Source organism: Halichoerus grypus, chromosome 10, assembly GCF_964656455.1.
Source record: "Halichoerus grypus chromosome 10, mHalGry1.hap1.1, whole genome shotgun sequence".
NCBI classification, from domain to species: Eukaryota; Metazoa; Chordata; class Mammalia; order Carnivora; family Phocidae; genus Halichoerus; species Halichoerus grypus.
The window spans coordinates 18,826,781-18,849,153 of NC_135721.1; the positions used below are offsets into that span (position 1 = coordinate 18,826,781).

At 39.4% G+C, this 22,373-nt stretch overlaps 1 protein-coding gene and 1 non-coding gene across 11 annotated transcripts in view; one reads left to right on the plus strand and one right to left on the minus strand.

Annotated features, from left to right (window-relative positions):
• The window catches only part of ITSN2 (intersectin 2), a 135,890-nt gene that overhangs the window by 22,774 nt on the left and 90,743 nt on the right, over nucleotides 1-22,373 (minus strand). For all 10 annotated transcript variants that reach the window (XM_078056031.1, XM_036099234.2, XM_036099230.2 and 7 more), the window contains 2 exons: nucleotides 21,583-21,679; nucleotides 20,929-21,120 (listed from right to left, as the gene is read on the minus strand). In XM_078056031.1, the coding sequence (XP_077912157.1) occupies nucleotides 20,929-21,120; nucleotides 21,583-21,679 (289 nt within the window). The remainder of the gene's footprint in view (nucleotides 1-20,928; nucleotides 21,121-21,582; nucleotides 21,680-22,373) is intronic.
• LOC118540188 (U6 spliceosomal RNA) lies at nucleotides 2,423-2,528 on the plus strand. The gene has a single exon (XR_004919514.2). It is a non-coding gene; the product is annotated as a U6 spliceosomal RNA (small nuclear RNA).

Genomic DNA, 22,373 nt, shown 5'->3' on the forward strand with positions numbered 1-22,373 from the left:
TCAGACAAAGTTTGAGAGCATTTACCACTAACAGGCTGACTAAAGGAACTATTAAGAGGTGTATTTTGGGAAGAAGGAAATTGAATAAGAAGGAATTATGAGGGGGCGCCTGGGGGGCTCAGTCAGTTAAACATCTGCCTTCGGCTCAGGTCATGATCTCAGGGTCCTGGGATTGAGCCCCACATCAGGAGCCTGCTTCTCCCTCTCCTCCCCACTTGTGCTCTCTCTTGCTATCTCTGTCTCTCTCTCTCAAATAAATAAATAAAATCTTAAAAAAAAAAAGGAATAATGAGATGTAAGGAGTGGTGGAGAAAGAAAAAGAAGAAAGGAAGGAAGGAAGAAAGAAAGAAAAAAGGAAGGAAGGAAGGAAAAAGAGGGAAGGAAGGGTGAGCAAAAATACTAGTAAATATGTGAAAAATCAAAATAATCATTGATGATATAAAATAACAATAATGATGGTGGGTATAAATTCAAGGTGGATTTTAAATTTACCTAAAACTATTTTTTTTAAACACATGAGAGGCAGGAGGAGAATCATTAGAGATAAAGCATCCCACCTGCACTGATCAGAAGAAGGAAGATAAACATCAAATTTAGACTTTGTGGAGGCAAACGCATATGTTAGAAATGGAAAGGTAACTACTCAAAGAATAGACATAGAAAACATAACTTAAAGGGAAAAAAAGGAAGTAAATTTGATCAAAGCAACAGCAGTAACATATAGGCGAACAACAAGAAAAAAAAAAGCATGGTAAATAGAAAATATATAATAAGATGGACATAAATAGAAGTATTCCATTGTTCCAATAAATGTAAATTACTTAAATCTGTCAATTACAAGAAGACTTTAGATTGGATTTTAAAATTCAGCTAGATGCTGGGGAAGACGGCAGAGTAGGAGGATCCTAGGGTCACCTCGTCCCACAGAAACAGCTAGATAACACTGACATCAGTGTAAATAACTCAGAAAATGTCAGGAAGACTGGCAGGACTCTGCATAGCTAAGTGTACGGAAGAGGCCACACTGAAAAGGGTAGGAAGGGCAGAAACTCAGTTGGGAGCCAAAGTGACCTGTAGGACTGTCCTTGCGAGGTAGGGATGCTGTGGGCACAGAGATGGGAGAGAAGCAAACTCCACCCCAGGTACCCCAGGCACAGGGGACCCTCACTGGGAGGACAAATCCCCATAACATCTGGCTTTAAAAACCAGAGGGGATTAACTTTGAGAGTTCTTACAATCAGTGGGGCTTAAAACCTAGAACTTTAAAAATCAGTGGGCACAGCTGTTGGAAAGCCAGCGGGTGACAGGAAACTGAGTCCCCACCCTTAAAGAGAATAGTAACAAACAGCCCTACTGAGAAACAGCACACAAGAAGCAGTTTGAAAAACGCTTGGGATATATGGGAAGATTTATTTACTAACGTCAGACCATATGTTAGAGGGACAAGGATCTTTGGGAGACTTCTCCAAGAGCAAAGGAGCTGGTAGGGCTATTTCTCTCTTCTGACCCCCAGCCTAGACACATGAACGCTTGTGGGAATCAGTGCATTGCAAACATTCTCCATCTAGCCTGCTAACACCAGATGCCCTGCCCCCGTGTTCTCCTGTGGACCCACCCCTCCAACCTGGCCTTGACAGAAATCCATCCAAAGCAGTGCCACAAACATGGCAGTGCGCAAGCAACCACAAGAGGGGTCGGCACCACCCCAGAGTGACTCCTGCCCTAGGGAGAGGGAAAGAAAACCACATATACCAGTTCCACTTTGGCCCCAGGAGTGAGCTAGGGGTAGACATCTACCCTGACTGCAGCCCTGCCCACCAACGAAAGCTTCTCAGGGACAACACAGGGAGAGCACTCTACAATTCAGTGCTATTGCAGCTCTAGTCAATGACTGGTCTGACCCAACTTAAGCACAAGGTGGCCCCAGACTGGCCCACTAACAACAGGGACCAAACCCTGCCTACAATGGGCAGCGAGAGCCACTGTAGACACCTGGACTGAAGGCAAATGCAGCTCAGCTACACCAGTAGGTTCTGGTGAACAGGGGAAATTGCACTGCAGAGCACCTCTTCTTCATAATGCCACTACTTTTGAGAGTTAACTTTCTTAACATATAGAAACAGACACAGAGAGTTAGATAAAACAAGGAGACAGAGGAATATGTCCCAAATGAAAGAGCAGGACAAAGTCATAGCAAGACAGCTAAATGAAAGAGATAGGTAATATGCCTGACAGAGAATTTACACAGAAAGAACCAGTGAGAGATGAAGAATTCAATAACTGAAGTTAAAAATATACTAGAGGGAATAAAGAATAGACTAGAGGAAGCAGATGAATGGATTAGTGACCTGGAGGGCAGAGTAATGGAAAGCAATCTAGCTGAATGGGAGAAAGGAAAAAGAGTAATAAAAATGAGAATAGAGTGCTTGCTTTGGCAGCACATATAATGAAATTGGAACGATACAGAGAAGATTAGGATGGCCCCGCGCAAGGATGACACGCAAATTCGTGAAGCGTTCCATATTTTTGACAAGTATCATATGATCTCACTGGTATGAGGAATTCTTAATCTCAGGAAACAAACTGAGGGTTGCTAGAGTGATGGGGGGTGGGAGGGATGGGGTGGCTGGGTGATGGACATGGGAGGGTATGTGCTATGGTGAGCACTGTGAATTGTGTAAGACTGATGAATCACAGACCTATACCTCTGAAACAAATAATACATTATATGTTAAAAAAACAAACAAACAAAAAGGGATCCCAGAAGGAGAAAAGAAAGAAAAGGGGGCAGAATATTTATTTGAAGAAATAATAGCTGAAAACTTCCCAAATCTGGGAAACAGAAATCTAGATCCAAGAGGCACAGAGAGGCTCCAACAAAATCAACCCAAGAAAGTCCACACCAAGACACACAGTAATGGTAAAAAGTAGTGATAAAGAGAGAATTTTAAAAGGAGTAAGAGAAAAGAAAACAGTTACATACAAGGGAAATCCCATAAGGTTTTCAGCTGATTCTTCAGCAGAAACTTTGCAGGCCAGAAGAGAGTGGCATGATATATTCAAAGTGCTGAAAGAAAAAATTGGCAACCAAGAATACTCTATCCAGCAAGGCTATCATTCGGAATAGAATGAGAGATAAAGAATTTCCCAGAAAAACCTAAGTTAAAGGAATTCATGACCACTGAACCAGCCTTAAAAGAAATGTTAAAAGGGACTCTGAGTGGAAAGGAAAGACCATAAGCAGGAGTAAGAAAAGTAGGAAGCACAAAAGCAGTAAAATTAAGTGACTCTATAAAAATAAAAATCAGTCAAGGGATTCACAAAATAAAAGGATGTGAAGTATGATACCGTATACCTAAAACATGGGGAAAAGGGGTAAAAATTTAGTGCTTTTAGAATGGGTTCAAACTTAAGTGACCATTAACTTAAAATAGACCATTATATGCATAGCATGTTATATACAAACCTTATGGTAAGGAAAAATAAAAAACTGGTAACAGAAATGCAAAAAATAAAGAGAAAGGAATCCAAGTATAGAAAGCCAGCAGACTATGAGAGAAGAGTGCAAGAGAAGAAACAGAGAATTATACAAAACAACCATAATAAAGTAACAAAATGGCAATAAGTAAGTACCTACAAATAGTTACTTTGAATGTAAATGGACTAAATGCTCCAATCAAAAGACAGAGGATGACAGAATGGATCAAAAAGCAAGACCCATCTATGTGTTGCCTTCAAAAGACTCACTTCAGACCTAAAGACCACGCATACTGAAAGTGAAGGGATGGAAAAACATTTATCTTGCAAATGGAAGTGAAAAGAAAACAAAACTTATATCAGACAAAATAGACTTTAAAACAGACTGTAACAAGAGACAAAGAAGGACACCACACAACCTTACAGGGAACAATCCAATGAGAAGATATAACAACTGTAAATATTTAAGTACCCAACATGAGAGCACCCAAATACATAAAACAGCTAATAACAAACATAAAGGAAGTAATCGATAGTAATAAAGTACTACTGGGGGACTTTAACACTCTACTTACATCAGTGGATAGAGCATCCAAACACAAAATCAACAAGGAAGCAATGGCTTTGAATGACATAATGGCTCTAACAGATACATTCAGACTAGTCCATCCTAAAAAGGCAGAATACACATTCTTTATAAGTGCACATGGAACATTCACCAGAACAGATCACATGTTAGGCTACAAGACAAGTCTCAACAAATTAAAAAAAAACACAAAAAACTGAAGTCATACCATGCATCTTTTCTGACCACAATGCTATGAAACTAGAAATCAACCACAAGAAAAAAATCTGGAAAGACACAAATATATATGGAGGTTCAATAGCATGCTACTAAACAATGAATGGGTCAACCAAGAAATCAAGAAGGAAATAAGAGGGGCGCCTGGGTGGCTCAGTTAGTAAAGCATCTGCCTTCAGCTCAGGTCATGATCCCAGGACCTGAATCTGCTTCTCCCTCTCCTTCTGCCCCTCCCCCAGCTCATGCTCTCCCTCAAATAAATAATTAAATCTTAAAAACAAGACAAAACCAAAACCAAAAAGGAAATAAGAAAGTACAGGGAAACAAATGAAAATGAAAACACAATGGTCCAAAATCTTTGAGATGCAGCAAAAGCTGTTCTAAGAGGGAAGTTCATAGCAATACAGGCCTACCTCGAGAAGCAGGAAAAATCTCAAATAAACAACCTAACTTTACACCTAAAGGTGTAAAATAAATAAAATAAATAAAATAAAACCCAAAACCAGTAGAAGGAAGGAAATAAAAAAGGTTTGAGCAGAAATAAATGAAATAGAAACTAAAAAAATAATAGAACAGATCAATGAAACCAGTAGCTGTTTCTTTGGAAAGATCAACAAAATTGATTAAAACTTTAGCCAGACTCATAAAAGAGAGAGAGGGAGAAGGAGAAGAAGAGGGAGGACTCAAACAAAATCAGAAATGAAAGAGGAGAAATAACAACCAACACCACAGAAATACAAAGGATTATAAGAGAACATTATGGAAAAATATATGGCAACAAACAACCTAGAAGAAATGGATAAATTCCTAGAAACCTATAACCTCCCAAAAGTGAATCAAGAAGAAATAGAAAATTTGAACAAACTGATTACCAGCAATGAAATTGAATGAGTAATCAAAAAACTCCCAACAAATAAAACTCCAGGACCAGATGGTGTCACAGATAAATTCGATCAAACATTTAAAGAAGCATTATACTTATTCTTCTCAAACTATTCTAAAGAATAGAAGAGGAAGAAAAATTCCCAAATTCATTTTATGAGGCCAGCATTACCCTGATACCAAAGCCAGACAAAGACACTACGACAAAATAACTACAGGCCAATTTCTCTGATGAACATAAGTGCAAAAATCCTTAAGAAAATATTAGCAAACCAAATTTAACAGTACATTAAAAACATTATTCACTGCAATCAAGTGGGATTTATTCCTGAGATGCAAGGGTAGTTCAATATTTGCAGATCAATCAATGTGATACATCATATCAACCCATACCTAACATCATACTCAATGCTGAAAACTGAAAACTTTCCCCCTAAGATCAGGAACAAGATAACAATGTCCACTCTCACCACTTTTATTCACATAGTACTGGAAGTCCTATCCACAGCAATCAGACAAGAAAAAGAAGTAAAAGGCAACCAAAGTGGTAAAGAAGTAGTAAAACTTTCACTATTTGTAGATGACATGATACTATATATAGAAAACCTTAAAGACTCCAACAAAAAACTACTAGAAGTGATAAATGAATTTGCAGTATACAAAATCAATATACAGAAATCTGTTGCATTTCTACACATTAATAATGAAATAGCAGAAAGAGAAATTAAAAAAAAATCCCATTTACAATTGCACCAAAAAGAAAAAGTACCAGGAATAAACTTAACCAAAGAGGTGAAAGACCTGTACTCTGAAAACTATAAAATACTGATGGAAGAAATAGAAGATGACACAAACAAATGGAAAGATACTCCATGTTCATGGATTGGGAGAACAAATATTGTTAAAATGTCCGTACTATCCAAAGCAATCCACAGATTTAATACAATCCTTATAAAAATACCCACGGGGTGCCTGGGTGGCTCGGTCAGTTAAGCAGCTACTTCTGGCTCAGGTCCTGGGATTGAGTCCCACATCGGGCTCCCTGCTCAGCAAGGAGTTTGCTTCTCCCTCTGCCTCTCCCTGCCACCCTCTCCCTGCTTGTGCACACACTCTCTCTCTCTCATAAATAAATAAAATCTTTAAAAAAAATACCCCAGCATTTTTTTTCACAGAACTAGAATAATCCTAAAATTTGTATGGAACCACAAAAGACCCCAAGTAGCCAAAGCAATCCTGAAAAAGAACAAAACCGGAGGTATCACAATCCCAGATTTCAAGATAAACTACAAATCTGTGGTAATCCAACAGTATGATACTGACACAAAAACAGACACACTGATTAATGGAACAGAACAGAGAGCCCAGAAATAAACCCACAATTAAATCATCAATTCATCTTTGCCAAAGGAGGCAAGAATATGCAATGGGAAAAAGACAGTCTCTTCAAAAAATGGTGCTGGGAAAACTGGATAGCTACATGTGAAAGAATGAAACTGGACCACTTTCTTACACCACACACAAAAATAAATTCAAAATGGATTGAAGACCTAAATGTGAGACTGAGTACATAAAAATCCTAGAAGAGCAGAGGCAGTGATTTCTCCGACATCATTCACAGCAAGTTTTTTCTTTTCTTCTTCTTTCTTTCTTTATTTGAGAGAGAGAGAGCCCATGCGCGCGTGTGCACGCGCACGCACACACACGCACGAGCAGCGGGAGGGGCAAAGGGAGGGGGAGAGAGCGAATCTCAAGCAGACTCCACACTGAGCGCAGAGCCTGATATGGGGCTTGATCTCATGATCCCTGAGATCATGACCTGAGCTGAAATCAAGAATCAGATGCTTAACTGACTGAGCCACCCAGGTGCCCCCACAGCAAGTATTTTCTAGATATGTCTCCTGAGGCAAGGGAAACAAAAGCAAAAATAAACTCTTGGGACTACATAAAAATAAAAAGCTTCTGCACAAAAACAGAAACAATCAATAAAAAGACAACCTAATGAATGGGAGAAGATATTTGCAAAAGACATATCTGATAAAGGGTTAGTATCCAAAATATGTAAAGAACTTATATAACTCAACACCAAAAAACCCCAAATAACCCAATTAAAAATAGGCAGAAGACATGAACAGACATTTCTCCAAAGAAGATATCCAGACGGCCAACAGACACATGAAAAGATGCTCAACATCACTTGGCATCAAGAAAATACAAATCAAAACTGCAATGACATATCACCTAACACCTGTCAGAATGGCTGAAATCAAAAACATAAGAAACAACAAGTGTTGCCAAGGATGTGGAGAAAAAGGAACCCTCCTACATTGTTGGTGGAAATGTAAACTGGTATAGCCACCATAAAAAACAGTATGGGAGTTCCTCAAAAAATTAAAGATAGAATTACCATACAGTTCAGTAATTCCATTACTGGATATTTACCCCAAGAATATGAAAACACTAATTAAAAAGATAAGAGCACACCTATGTTTACTGCAGCATTTACAATAGCCATATTATGGAAGCAGCACAAGTGTCCATCCACAGATGAATGGATTAAGATGGGGTGTGTGTGTGTATATATATATATTATATTATATATATTATATATATATAATGCAATATTACTCAGCCATAAAAATGAACGAAATCTTGCCATTTGCAACAACTGGATGGAGCTAGAGTGTATAATGCTAAGTGAAATAAGTCAGTCAGAAAAAGACAAATACTCATATGTGGAATTTAGGAAATAAAACAAATGAAAAAGGAAAGAGACAAAAAACTCTTAAATTTAAATATAAAACTTTTAAATATAGAGAACTGGTGGTTATCAGGGAGGAGGTGGGTGGGAATGAGAGAAATAGGTGATGGGGATTAAGAGTATACTTATTGTGATGAGCACCAGGTGTTGCACAGAAGTGTTGAATCACTATATTGTACGCCTGAAACTCATATAACACCGCATAGTAATTATACTGGAATTAAAATAAAAAAAAATTCAGCTAGATGCTGTTTACAACGACAGCTAACATGTAATGTTACAGAAATGTCAGAAGTAAAGGTTTGGACAAAGCTCCACATTTAAATATATTAAAAGCAACTAGGGAGGTTTTATTAGCAACAGACAAAAGAGGCTTTCAAAGATCTATGTAAACATTATAAATATTTAGGATGATATAATAATGCTGATTTCATTTGCAACTAACAGGATAGCATCAAAATGTAAAATTAACTGAAAAAATTACCTCTGAAAGAAGAAGGAAGGAAGGAAGGAAGGAAGGAAGGGGCAAGGGAGGGAGAGAGGAAAAAAGAAAGAAAGAAAAAAAATCTGAAAAATCTATAATCAAAGTAGTGGATTATAATATTTCTCAACGAAAATTAGTAAATATGAAAGATTTGAATGATATTAACAGGTTTAATATAATGAACACATACGCAAGGGAATACAAATTCTTCTCAAGCACCCACAGAATTAATTTCAACAAATGCCAGAGTCTATATTACTGTGCAAAAACATTTCCTGAATATAGCTGAAAAATTAAACATTAAAATCATTTTCAAATGTATGTATGTATGTATGTATTTTAATTTATTTATTTGACACACAGAGAGAGACAGCTAGAGAGGGAACACAAGCAGTGGGAGCGGGAGTGGGAGAGGGAGAAGCAGGCTCCTGGTTGAGCAGGAAGCCTGATGCGGGGCTCAATCCCAGGACCCTGGGATCATGACCTGAGCCGAAGGCAGATGCTTAACAACTGAGCCACCCAGGCGCCCCTAAATGTTGTATTTAAAGAAGAGGTTCCTAAAAGCTCCACGTAGCTTCCTCCTTTAGCAAAAGGTACCCTCAATTTGCTTGACCTATCACTAGGATCACTCCTCTTCCTTAAAATTCTTCTTTACTTGGCTTCTAGGTCACACCTTGCCTCAGGTCCCCTTACCTCTCTGGCCAGTCCCCTCCTCTCGTTTCCTAGCTCCTCCTCAACCCAAAGACTTAACGTTGGAACCCAAAGGCTCAGCCTTGTAACTCTTCTCCACATACAGCCTTGCTGGTCCCACTGAGTCTCGTAGCTTTAAGGATCATCTATGCACCGACACACTCCCAAACGTATACACCAGCCTGAATATATCCTCTGGACCTCACCATGTTCTACTCCCTACCCAGTATCTCCACTTATCCGTCTTAAAGGTAAGTGATGGTAATATCCAAAACCAAACTCCTAATCATCTTCCCTGCCCCTCCTCCTTCATCATGTGCCTTCATTTAATGGCAATTCCATCCCTCTGGTTGCTTAGGCCAAGATCTTTAGGGACATCCTTGATATTTTCCTTCTCACATCCCACATTCAATCCACCTGTTGGCTCTGTCTTCAGAATATACCCATAGTCTCACCACTTCTATGTCCACTCGGATCATACTGATCGGGCCACTACCACTGTTCACCTGGATTACTGAACTAGCCTCTTAATGTGCTTGCTTCTGAGCCCTGTTTGCTTCTGAGCCCTTCCCTGTCCCAACCCTGCTTTCATCTAGCAAGCCAGAGCTATCCTGTTAAAGCATATCAGATCATATCCTTCCTTTGATTAAAACCCTTTGATGGGTTCTTGTCACTCCCAGCAAAAGCTAAGGTTCTTACAAACAGCTTCCAAGAACTTAAACAGTCTCCCCCATTTCCCCAGTTAACCCTCTGTCCTCACTTCTTCCTCTTGCTTCTCCCTCTGTTCCAGCCACACTGGCCTCCATACTGTTCCTTAAGCATTACGGTCATGCTCCTGATTGAGGCCCTGGCATGTGCTCTTCCCTCTGCCCAGAATGATCTTCCAGATATTTACATGGCTCCCTCCAGATATCCCTCCTGTCCTTTAAGTCTTTGTTCACATGTCACCACTTCAGAGAGGCTTTATCTGAGAAGCCAGTTTAAAACTGAAATCCGTCTGGATCCACACTCCCCCACCAACCTATCCCTCCCTTTCCCTAACCTGCTTTAATTTTCTAAGACACGACATATTTATTCATTTTGTTTGTTTTCTGTCTTGCCCTACTTAACTGTCAGCTCCAAGAGGGGAGGAATTTTTTTTTTTTTGTCTATGTTATAATCTGCTATAGCCCCAGTGTCTGACACATAGTAGGTCTTCAAGTATTTGTAGACTGTGATATGAAGATAAGCTCTGAACTGCAGGAGATGGTACATCATATTAACTGCAGGTGGACAGAGAATGATGAAAACTTCCTGGTAAGTTCTTTCTGGCAGACAGGAAGGGTGGGAAAGCAAGAAAAAGAGATCATGGCGACCATCAGGTCAAAGTCCTCAGGGCCACAAGAACCACCCCCCACAACTTGCGTGAGGACACAGAGACTGACAGCCGAGTTATGCACAACGAATGACAGCTCTGTAAACTGTGTCCCACAGAGTCAGTAGCAGCTGCAGAATAAACGCATGTGAGAGCAAGAAGCAAAAGAGAGACGTCTAAGAAAGCAGAGGAGGGAGCTCTGTGAAGACTCCAAAAGGTGAAGGACAAAAGACGGTTTGTGACGACTGATACAAAGAGAGCTTGTTTGGATTATGTCATAAAGTCCCAGAAAAGTCCTTGCCCATTGTGAGAAGAGCAATGCCACTGAACAACGCTATTCTCTGTGCCCAAACAAGCAGCCAGAGTATCACATAATGGTTTTCAGTCTGTGTAGAAGCTCAGTGAAAAGACAATTTTTAACAGTAAATCCAGATGACTGAACAGTGTGCATTTTCTGATGGCTGCCTTTAAAAAAAATGATTTTATTTATTTATTGAGAGAGAGAGAGCATGAGCGGGAGGGGGAGCAGAGGGAGAGGGAGAAGCAGACTCTGGGCAGAGCACGGAGCCCAACATGGGGCTTAATCCCACGACCCTGAGATCATGACCTGAGCCGAAATCAAGAGTCGGATGCTCAACTGACTAAGCCAGCCAGGCGCCCCTGAAGACTGCCTTTAATACAGAAGTTCTGTCAGGGCACCAGATAATTACTGCAGATCTTATTTTGTAAAAGAATAGCAGTTTATCCACTTAGCAACTATTACTGAATACAAACTGTGTACCAGGTAGTATGCTCCCACTATGTAGCCACAGATCTTTGTGATTTTGTTTCTGGAAATTTATACAATTGTTGAACAAACTGTTAAACTCTATGTTTTCTTTATGCCTGTCAATTCTTTGTCACCAGGAGTTAGGTTGTTTAAGCACAAAAAGAGAAGTTAATATTGTATTCTAATATTGCAGACCATCAGAAAGCAAAATATTTGGTTATCAGTAAATAGAAGTATTCCGGAACTTCCCAAAGCAAGTCTGCTGATAAATGCAAGTTGACAAAGAAACATTTTATTGGTTTTATTTTTACTTTTGAATCTACAGTGAAAGGTCATAAGCCTAAAAGAAAGCAAAGACCTCCCAATGGTAGACAGAGGTGCCTCTGAGGCTGAGCCTCGGAAGGAGGTTCGTTCAGGCTGATCCTTGTGACACCTTCTAGACTGCTAGAGTTCTCTCATGGACCCAACTGAGGGATGTGACGTGCTGTGCAGACACAGAACATTATGAAGAGGTGTCACGCAACTCTAGTCTTTTTGTGTTTGCCCAACATATAGCCTTTAATCTGAACATAAAAATAACTGTTACCAACATGCGTATGATGATTGACAACCTTTCATCAACCCTCTGAACAACAGATACCACTCTGACCCCTGCTGTGTAAATATATGGCAAGTCAGAAGTTTGGTGGCTAAGAGACAGTGCAGAATTTAGAGCTATGGAATCCCTACATCTAGGCCTCTTGGTTCAAGTCTTACACTTTGAAATGCCAGGCCATTCTAAATGGCGCTTACACAGCCATCTTCCTTGAGGCAAACCACGCACGACAGTGTGTACAAACGTGACCTGGTCTGATGCTTGCCGGACTGAATTCTAGAGGAAAAAAGGGGCACTTTTCTGGAAATGCCAACAGAGTTCTCACTCATTTAGCTCATTTTTGTGTCTAAGTGACGACTGGTACCTACATGACCTTCTCTGTCACACATGCAATGAGTAGCTGTGTCTAAAAGCTAATCTCGTAGGGACTGTTCCACATACTGCTGACTTGGAGTCAGACTGGGAATCGCGTGACTAACCCAGACATGTACCCGAAGTACTCAGTCCATTGCTTAGAACAAAGCAAACGCTCAGTAAATGTTAGCTATTATTTCTAGTATCTGTTGTTGGACACTGAAGTCCCATCTGCAGGGTAGGTATTCTCAACCTCACTGTACAGGTGCGGCTGTCCCAGGAGGTGAGCGGGGAGAGCCAGGATTCAAAGCAAACCTCCCTCTACACTCCCCGCCACATTCGTTCTAGCACTCTCTGATTTTATCACTCCCTTTGACTAAGTATTTTTGCCTTTTGACAACAGCATTAAGACATCTCTCTCATTTCAGAACTTGTTCTTGTTTAAAACAAAGTTTAAAACGTGATTATGAAGACAAACTACTCAAATAGGCAAAGGATTTAAATACACGTCTCTCTAAAGAAGATATGCAAATGGCCAAAAGCACATGAAAAGATGCTCAACGTTATTAGTCATCGAGGAGATGTAAATCAAAACCACAATGAGATGTCTCTTCACACCCAGAGGGATGGCTACAATAAGAAGTCAGATAATAACAAGCGTTGGTGAGGATATGAAGAAAGAGAAACTTTGTGCCCTGCTGGTGGGAATATAAAATGGTGTAGCTACTTTGGAAAACAGTCTGGCAGTTCCTCAAAAAGTTAAACACAGAGGCGCGCCGGGGTGGCTCGGTTGGTTAAGTGTCTGCCTTTGGCTCAGGTCATAATCTCGGGGTCCTGGGCTCAAGCCCCGCATCGGGCTCCCCACTTAGCAGGGAGCCTACTTCTCCCTCTCCCTCTGCTCCTCCCCACCATTCATGCTCTTTCTTGGTCTCTCTCAAATAAATAAAATCGTAAAAAAAAAAAAAAAAAAAAAGTTAAACATAGAATTGCCATTTGATGTAGTAATTCCATTCCTACTTAGGTGTATATTCAAGAGAAATGAAGACGTATGTCCACACAAAAACTTGTACATAAATATTCGTAGCAGCATTGTTCATAATAGCCAAAAGGCAGAAACAACCCAAATGTCCATCAACTAAAGAATGGATAAGCAAAATGTGGTGTACCCATACAGTGGGCTACGACTTAGTCATAAAACGGAACGAAGTACAGAGGCATACTCCAGCATGGATGTACCTTGAAGATATTATGCTGAGTAAAATAAGCCAATCACAAAACTCACACATTTTATGACTCCATGTATATAATATGTCCAGAATAGGCAAACACACAGAGACAGAAAGTAGCTAAATAGTGGCTGCCTACGGCTGGAGGCGGGGCTTGTACAGGAAGGTAGGAAGGTAACAGTTGAAGGATACAGGGCTTCTTTTGGGGGTGATGAAAATGTTCTGGAATTAGCCATCTATGGTGACAGTCACACAACACTGAATATACTAAAAACCACTCAATTGTACACTTTAACTGGGTAAACTGTATGGTGTATGATTTATATCTCAATAAAGCTGTTACCAAAAGAAGTGATTATGTTCAACTTTATCCTTCCAGACACTATTCTTAAAGATCCCTGTCCTTGTTTGTCATATCCAGTCTTTGTCTCCTGGCTTCTTCTCTGTTGTGTACATTCTACAAAGAGGAAACACTGTGCCGCCTCTGACTTCTCCTCTTTCCTGTCCCTGGTTCCAGTGAGGGCTGTACTGGAGCCTCACTGCTCTAGAAGGGGTAGCGCTGTCCGCACGCCAGCGTGGACGGTCAGAGCGTGGCTCTGGAGCCAACCATGTGGGTTTGAGCTCAGCTCTACCACTTACTGGCTGTGTAACCTTGGACGAGTTATTTAGCTTTTGCTTTAATTTCCGTATCTGTAAAAAGAAAATTATAATGAGGTTTTAAAAGCACTTGGGACTTCAGAAAAGTACCTAGATTAATAAGTGCTCAATGAAGGGCACTTTCCTTCTTTTCCTTTTACTGGTATGAGCAATGAACCAGTGCTTCCTTATTCTCCTAGAACCTGTTTCCTGCCTCCGTGGGTGCCTTCGAGGTCTCACCCGTAACTGCTGACACCCTCAGGTGATCAGCTCAACTACTTTCATGGGCTCAACGCCATCAACCCGCATTCATCCCACCAGCTGATGTCCTGCTGCCGTGCGGCTCAGTCCTCTGACCACCTGCTGGACCGGCCTACCCGGGTGTCCCACTGGTGCTTTGTAGTCAAAACCAAACTCTTCTTCCCCTAACTCTGATTCCTTACTGTAGCTGGTGGCACCACTATTCTATCTGTCACCGGGATACAAACCTGCCCACACATCCCATCCATTCCCAACTCCTGCCAATGTTCCTTCAGAAACAGTTCTTAGCTCTGTTTCGTCACTTTCCCCCCACCTTGGCTTCATAGCAGAATCATCTGAGGAGCTCTGAAAAATCCCCACATGCAGACCTTGCTTTAGACCATTTAAATGAGGACCCAGGCGTCCCAGGTGATCCTAAGGCATCTCATTCAAGCTAGAGAATCTCTGATTCAACCTTTGGTCTGCCTCTCAAGCCCCAACTTTCACTGTTTTTGGCTTTGCACTTCCACTCCAGCCATAATGAGCTGCTTATAAAATCACTGCCCCCTCCCCCACCTCCACCGTTTCTTGTCTTTATCGTACTCTTCACCATCCCACCCCCCCATCTGGCTTACTATTTATCTTATCGATCTCGCAGTTGCCTCCTCCAGGAAGTCTGCTCTAACTCCCCAATCTACAGTGAATGAGGTATTCCTCCTCTGTAATTTCTTGGTGCCCAGTGAATGTCTACCACTGTGCTTACTGTTAGCATGCTGTTCTAGGAATTATCTGCCTATGCACCTGACCCCCTCACAGAGCAACGTACTACCTGAGCCCAGGACTAGCTGACACTCATTTTCACATTCTCAGCAGTTAGCCCCCTGCTTGGCCTTATGCAAATGCTCAATTCCAGAGATGAGGAAAGGTTTTCGGGAAAGAGGTTGTTTATGCCAGACATTCACAGATGGGTTGGAGTTTGATCCATATTTTTTCACTCAAGGTGAAACCACCAACTTGATTACTTAAGTGTAAACTTCTACTTAAGTCCGGTGCCTCCAAGCATTCACTGCAGTTTCTTTTATATAGACTCTTGTTTTGTACTAAGAATGTTTTATCTTGCATTTGCAATGAGTATCAACTTGTAAGTTCCCGCCACTCTTTTTAGAAAAAAGTTGGAGTAAAAACTGTAAATAACATAGTAGTCTATTATCCTAGATTATATTTTCTTTTACTTTCAAATAAAAATTTCTTTTGCTTTCAAAATTTCTTTTGCTTTTGAGATACATATGATTATCTTGGATCCAATTACCTCGATCTTGACCATTTTTTTTTTTAAAGATTTTATTTATTTATTTGACAGAGAGAGACACAGTGAGAGAGGAAACACAAGCAGGGGCAGTGGGAGAGGGAGAAACAGGCTTCCCACTGAGCAGGGAGCCCGATGCGGGGCTCGATCCCAGGACCCTGGGATCATGACCTGAGCCGAAGGCAGACGCGTAACGACTGAGCCACCCAGGTGCCCCGATCTTGACCATTTAAAAATTTCTTTTGCCTTTTGTGATATAAAACAATTCACTGGCCTATACCCACAGACTATGTTAAGGAAAAAGAGAAATTCCAAAGAAATTCAATCACGACTACATATAATTAAAAATACATTTCAAAGGGTGCTTCAAAAGAAATACACAATACAAGTAATGTAGTTTGTGTCCTTTTAATAAACACACTTGCATAGTTATGTTACAATTTGGTAAAAATAAAAACAGATGACCTCATGCCAAGCGTGCCTAGCATCTGCACAATCTCAATACCTTTAATACTATAGTTGTAAGACACACACAATAAAAATTTAAGGCAAAAACAGCACTTCGCGACAATAACTTATTACAGCAGCATCACAGCAGCATCCAATAATGCCACTTTAGGCAAAGTCTCTCAGTATTTCCATTACAGATTCTATTTACAAGAACTTATAACTTGGTAAAATTTATTCTAAGAAAACTTGGCAAATAAAGCTTTGGACTGGAATTGGCATTTCTTTCTCTCCTTTTCCTTCCCCCACTTTCAAACTATCAGTATTCATGTTGTATTTTAAAAATAAAATAGCAGTTACATTTTTTAATAGTGGTATTATTTTTAAATGACTCTTTAAGATAAAGTTTTAGAGGAAACTATGTAATGGGTGGGATTGATTTAAATATTCAAATTTGCTAAAAAATCAGCTTTGGTTTTAGAACAGATTTTTTTCATCGCTGGAAAACCTATCGGGTTTAATCACATACTTTAAAAATGATTATCACATACTACAATCTTTAAACAGGTTTTTTTTTTTTTTTTTTAAACAAACAGGTATTTGGATTCTTCCTATGGGGTTCAGATTTATTCCCATTTTAAAAAAATTCTATGTTCCTGATAAACCCTTTCCTTCTAATGTTGCTTTCTAAGCCAGCTGAAGGCCGCCTCTCATCGTGAATGAGGAAGAGATCAAACAACATGGCTGAACGGGAGGTACTGTGAAGGACTGACTGCATGCACTTCTAAGAAGGATTTAAGTTACTCTTACATGTCATTCAATGTCCTTTACTTTTAGCTTTCTCTCAAATATATGGCAAAATACCTACACAAAGAGTGGTATTTCAGGAAATACAGTAAACTTATCTTCCAGACCAACATCCAGCTTAAGTATGCCATTATGCGATTTGCTTTTAGTCCATGGGTACCTGATGAATGTATTATTTTTCATATTGGTTACAGACGCTAAGCTCTACCTGAATGTCATTCTTCATAACTTTTATTTATCAGGGTTACAATGAAGCAATTTGAGCTATAAAAATGCCCTTGAAATAATTTATCAGTGTATTAGATAAGCCCAAATTCAAAATTATAAAGAGAAAATGTTATACCAAATTATGTGGCTAATTAACAGTGGTCTGATTTCCACTCTCAGGGTTTAAAATGGATTTAAAGTAACTGTCCTTAATCTGAACCCAAAGAGTGCAAAAGCCGAAAGTTCAGAAAATAAAAGGCAAGACCAAGTAATCCGTACAATTTGGAAGATCAGTTGAATCCACAAGGACTCAGTCTTTGCACTGTCTCCTTTAGTGACTGCAGGCAAATCTGTTATCCCATGTGTAAAGTGTTATTATTGCTTTCCTATTAATGTCGTATTTTATAAAAGTACCATGATGATGCCAAATGCTAAAAATTGAGGTGGTCTAATAACTAGAAACCCCTGCCCCAAGGAGCACACATATACATCATCATACATCCCAATAATGTTAAGCGTTTTGAAACACAGACATCTGAACTTTATGTAAAGTTTTACCTAAACTGTTGTTTCTTTCTCAAGAAAAGTTATGATTTAGGCAATGACTGAAATTATTCATTCACAATGTATAGGCACATTAACATAAATATTGCACAAAATATGCCTCTAACTGAAACTCAAGAGATATAAAAACATATTTCACTCTTCTTAAAGAACTCTGTGAGGAAATAAGACTCTGTGATTGTATGTATACTTTTCCTGATAATACTCTGACATTCATAAACAGTAGATTGCACTGCAGTTTGTAAACATTTTAAATTGCATAAACTTCTCATTGATTTTCAAATATAGTTTAATACTGCCTACTAAAACTCCTTTTTGTTTCAGCTAGGTACTCTCACATCATTTACTTATTTATAATAATGTTTATCATCTTTAAAGTGTTTTCCATTCAAAGAAAAGGAGTAAAATCCTATGCCAAAGTAGGCAATGTGTCTGAAGACAAGATATTAGCCAGAGAATTCTGGATGGTAAAATCAGTCTTCTAGCCTCAGAGCAGCTTCATGGACATAGAAGAATGCCCGCTCTCACACATCTTTCCTCCACTCAAATTCATTCCTGACTGAGCAGAGTCTGTATGCCTGCTTCAGGGGCTTTTAAACCCTTCAAGGATTCCTTATGATTTTTACTCAATACATTAAGAAGAACATCAACGTGTGTTATTTTATGACCTGGGACAGGTAGTCACCTAATTAAAATAGGTATCATGAATTTTGACTTTAGAATGTATTCTAGATCTAAACACTAAGCTACGGAAGGTTTCCTATCTCACCACCAATGATGGGAGCCTTTCATTCCTCAAAAAGAATCCATTTTTAGGTCACCAGTAAAGAAGTAACAACTAACCGCTATAGCATATGGTGCAGGATCTTCATTAGCCCAGAGCTCATGGACCCTACGGGAACCCCCACAGTACAGAGCCCGTTCGTGGGCGGCTGAGAGAGAGGAGACATAGCCCGCTCTGCACATCCTGCTGGGGTGGGCTGCTTTCCTCTTTTCTGAGAAAAGCTACCCAGAAGTGTTATTGCTCCCACCCGGAAATACACAGAAAATAGAGAAAAGGTTATTTCCAGTTCTTGGTCTTTAAACGAATTTAAATATTGGTACTCATGGTGGCATATTAGAAAGTAACAGAGTAAACAGTGCATATTTGGGAGCAAATCACATATTGAACCAGTTAAGAGCTCACTGTGATTAGGATTAGATCAAACATAAGAGCAAAACATAAGCAAGTTTTATCTGAATTGTAATGAATATACATGTTGCAGTAACATTAGAAAAGCATGGCAGCCCATTCCAAACCAGTGAGAATAGTTTGTGCAAATAGTGGGTCTTTGTGTGTTTGAACTCCCACCATGTAAGGGCAAACTCAATATGCATGCTAATGACCTACAATTACCAAATTAAAAAAGAAGAAAAATGCTAAAGGATGCCAGAGTGAACAGCAGGGAAAGCCACACAAAGACCCACTATCCTTTAACTTGTTACAAATAAATTTTAACTGTAAATTAGAAACACAAAGAAATAATCACAAGTGGCTCTAACATTCAAACGAAGTTAATGGATTGTGTAGGAGATATTTGGTCAGGGCTGCCTGCCCTGCCTCCACGCTAGAGTCAAACTTGGATAGTGGGTCTCTGGGGTGCTTTCACACTGGAAGACAACATTGGGTCCTATAAAAAGAAAAATGAGGAATAAAATGAACATAAAGCAAATTAAGTGGGTGAGAAAAAATTTGACTAATAACATGCAACATCAACTAATCTGAATTATTAAAATTCTCCAAACATCCTAATTACATAATAAAATGAAAATAATAACTGTAAGGGCCTAAGAAACACCAATGGTAATCTAAAATTTAACTAGTTTTCACAGATGCATATATTCCCGGCTGTTCTTCCTTTAGAACAGCTTTTATCTGTTCTTTATATTCCTTATTATAGAAGACTTAATTGGAAAAAAGTATTCCTCCACTGGAAAACAAGATAAATAACAACAACAACAACGCACTTGGAAACCCGTCCCCTCACATCCTGGGCACTAGAAAAGCCAAATGTACTCCTGTACTGGGTGCCTCCAAGGTTCACTAGCCAAAGAGCTTCCAGACCCCAGAGGTCTGAGAAGTATCTTCCCCTCTCAGGGCCAGGGAAGGTCCCTCAGGTATGTCTAATTAATTAGATAAATGGGCAAGCTCTGGAAGCTGCCAACATTAGCAGAGCTTAAAAACGGTCATTTGGGCAGCCCACATTTTTAGGGAATGTTCAAACCATAAAAAACTCAACTCCTCCCACATCCAAATTGGGAAATTTAGTTGCTTTATCTAAAGGAAAGCCTTCTCCCAGGATCAGAACTATCTTTAGAGCTACAAGCTCTACAGTGAAAATAATGCACTAATACTTCAAAATGACAGATCTAGTATAAATTCATAATACTTGCACTGAATCATAAGCATATCTCAGCTTGACTGGGTTACATTTATATGTTCTCAGAAACTAAACTAAAATGAAAGGCTAAATATTTTAGATAATTTCACAATGATAAAAATATAAATCATGATGAATCATGATGTATTTTGTATAAAAGAAAACAAAAACAAAAGCAAAAGGGTGGGGAAAAGTGACATTTTATAAAAGTAGAAAGTATTTCCAAGTACTGTTTGTTCTCTAACTATTGTAAATGCACATTTATTGTCAAATATAAGAAAGGCTAGGTAACTACTAAGAGATAACTTTATATAATACCATATTTCACACTGAGATCTGGATCCTTGTTCTAAAAAGAGTGAAACAGATCTTGATTCACGTATCTCTTATGGCATTAGGTATCTTAAAAAAATCACCTAATAGAGTTTTGCAAACAGTTTAAACGGGTTTTTAATTTTCTGCTAACCTGGATGATGTGTAAATATGTGGATATTAAATGAGAAGGTTGCAAAATTAATAGCACCTGTACTCTCAAAGGGTAATTTGAGTAGGTGAATATGGTAATTACTGGCTGCTCTTTATTAAGCAGAAAAAGATCAGTAGAGGTCAAAAAGGATGGCGGTAAAGGGAAGTTGAAGTATAGACTGCTCTTATACCCAAGAACCTGTAAAAGAGTTACACATTTTTTCAGATAAAGTCTAATAGTAAGGTCTAAAGCTAAGAAAAAAAGTATTTAAAGCAGTATAACTTTTGATTTTGTGAAAAATTTCCTTTTGCAATTTATTGCTTTCATCACTAATATATACTTGCTAAGAGTGCTGAGTTTAAGATAATGCTCTGGGACAGAATGAGTGCAGTGCTGCATATGAAAGCTTTTGCACTAGCTGAGAGGCAGTTTGATATTACTCACACTGTTGACTTGGATCGGAGTCTGTTGTCATCTTAACATAGTTTGAAGGAAAGAGACCAGTCACCCCGTTGATTTCTCCTTGCCACCAGTCAGGATCATCTTTGTTCAAAACATTGATAAGCTGTCCCTTGGAGAAATTCAGCTCATCCTCATTATTTGCCCCATAGTCATACATGGCAATCACCTGACACACTACCAGAAAAAGAACAAAATAATTAATTATTCCTACAAAGGTCCCATGTTAAAACTGCCCTCAGATTTAAATTACTCTAACATTAAGTGTTAACATTAGGTTAAAATTTCCCTTGAGCTGCTCTCTCTCACCCTCCCTCCTGCATTCCTTACTTTACAAAACAAGAATCTCCCAGCTACAGTTAATCCACATGAACTATTGCATTTTTAAGTATGAGAGCAGAGCAATTCTGCTTTGAAAAGTTTGAAGCAATGAAGTGGTTCAAACTTGTATCACTGAACAGTTGGCTGTTTCTACACAAAACTTTTTAGAAAGGAAGTTCTCATTGTAACATTGCTTTTAGGCAGAGTTATAAAAAGAAACAATTTTTAATATTTTTCAAAGCGTATGCTAATCTAAGAAGTTGCTGAGTTTCAACAAAACTTCTGGAAGCTGCAATGCAAGCTAACCCACAGCCGTACCAGGATGAAAGGCAGGTGTAGTTCTTTCACTGCTTGGACCCAAAAGTTTAACGTGGCTGGCAGGAAACCATCCTTTCTGCCGCTTTTTTCCTCTGGCCTGTAAAATCAGCAAAAGGGATATGGAAGATGAGATTAAAAACAATTATTGAGACATAAGTTTTTTAAAAAAAAGTTGTGTAGTAAAGAATTTAGCCCTGTCCCAAAAGAGGTCTGGACTCTACCTTTGGCTCCTGGGAGGTAATCTCTAAACCTGTGTATGTCCTGACTGCTCAGTGTCTTGTTTTCTCTGGGGGCCTTGCCCATGCCAGACAGTCTAACAATGTGACTTACACTGGATGCTCTGGGTCACATATATGAATTCAACCTCCAGAGGGACTGGAGACTAAGTTTAGCCATATGGGCAGAACCATGTCTATGTGATGGGAGCCCCAGTAAAAACTCTGGACACCAAGGCTCGAATGAGCTTCTTTGCTTGGCAATACTTGGTATGCGTTGTTGCCAGGAGTTAGTGCTATCCATGACTCCACTGTAAGAGGACAATGAAAGCTCTGTTTTTGGAACTGTCTTGAAATCAGCCCCATACATCTCTTCTCTTGGCTAATTTTAATCTAAATTATTTTGCTGTAATAAACTGTAACTATGAGAAGAACAGTTTCAGTGTCTTGTGAGTCTTTCTAGTTAATTACTGAACTTGAGGGTGGTCTTGGGGACCTCCAAACTTACAACTGGTGTCAGAAGTTAGGGTGGTCTTGGGGACTGCTGAATTCTGCACTGGCCTTCCAGGTCAGTAT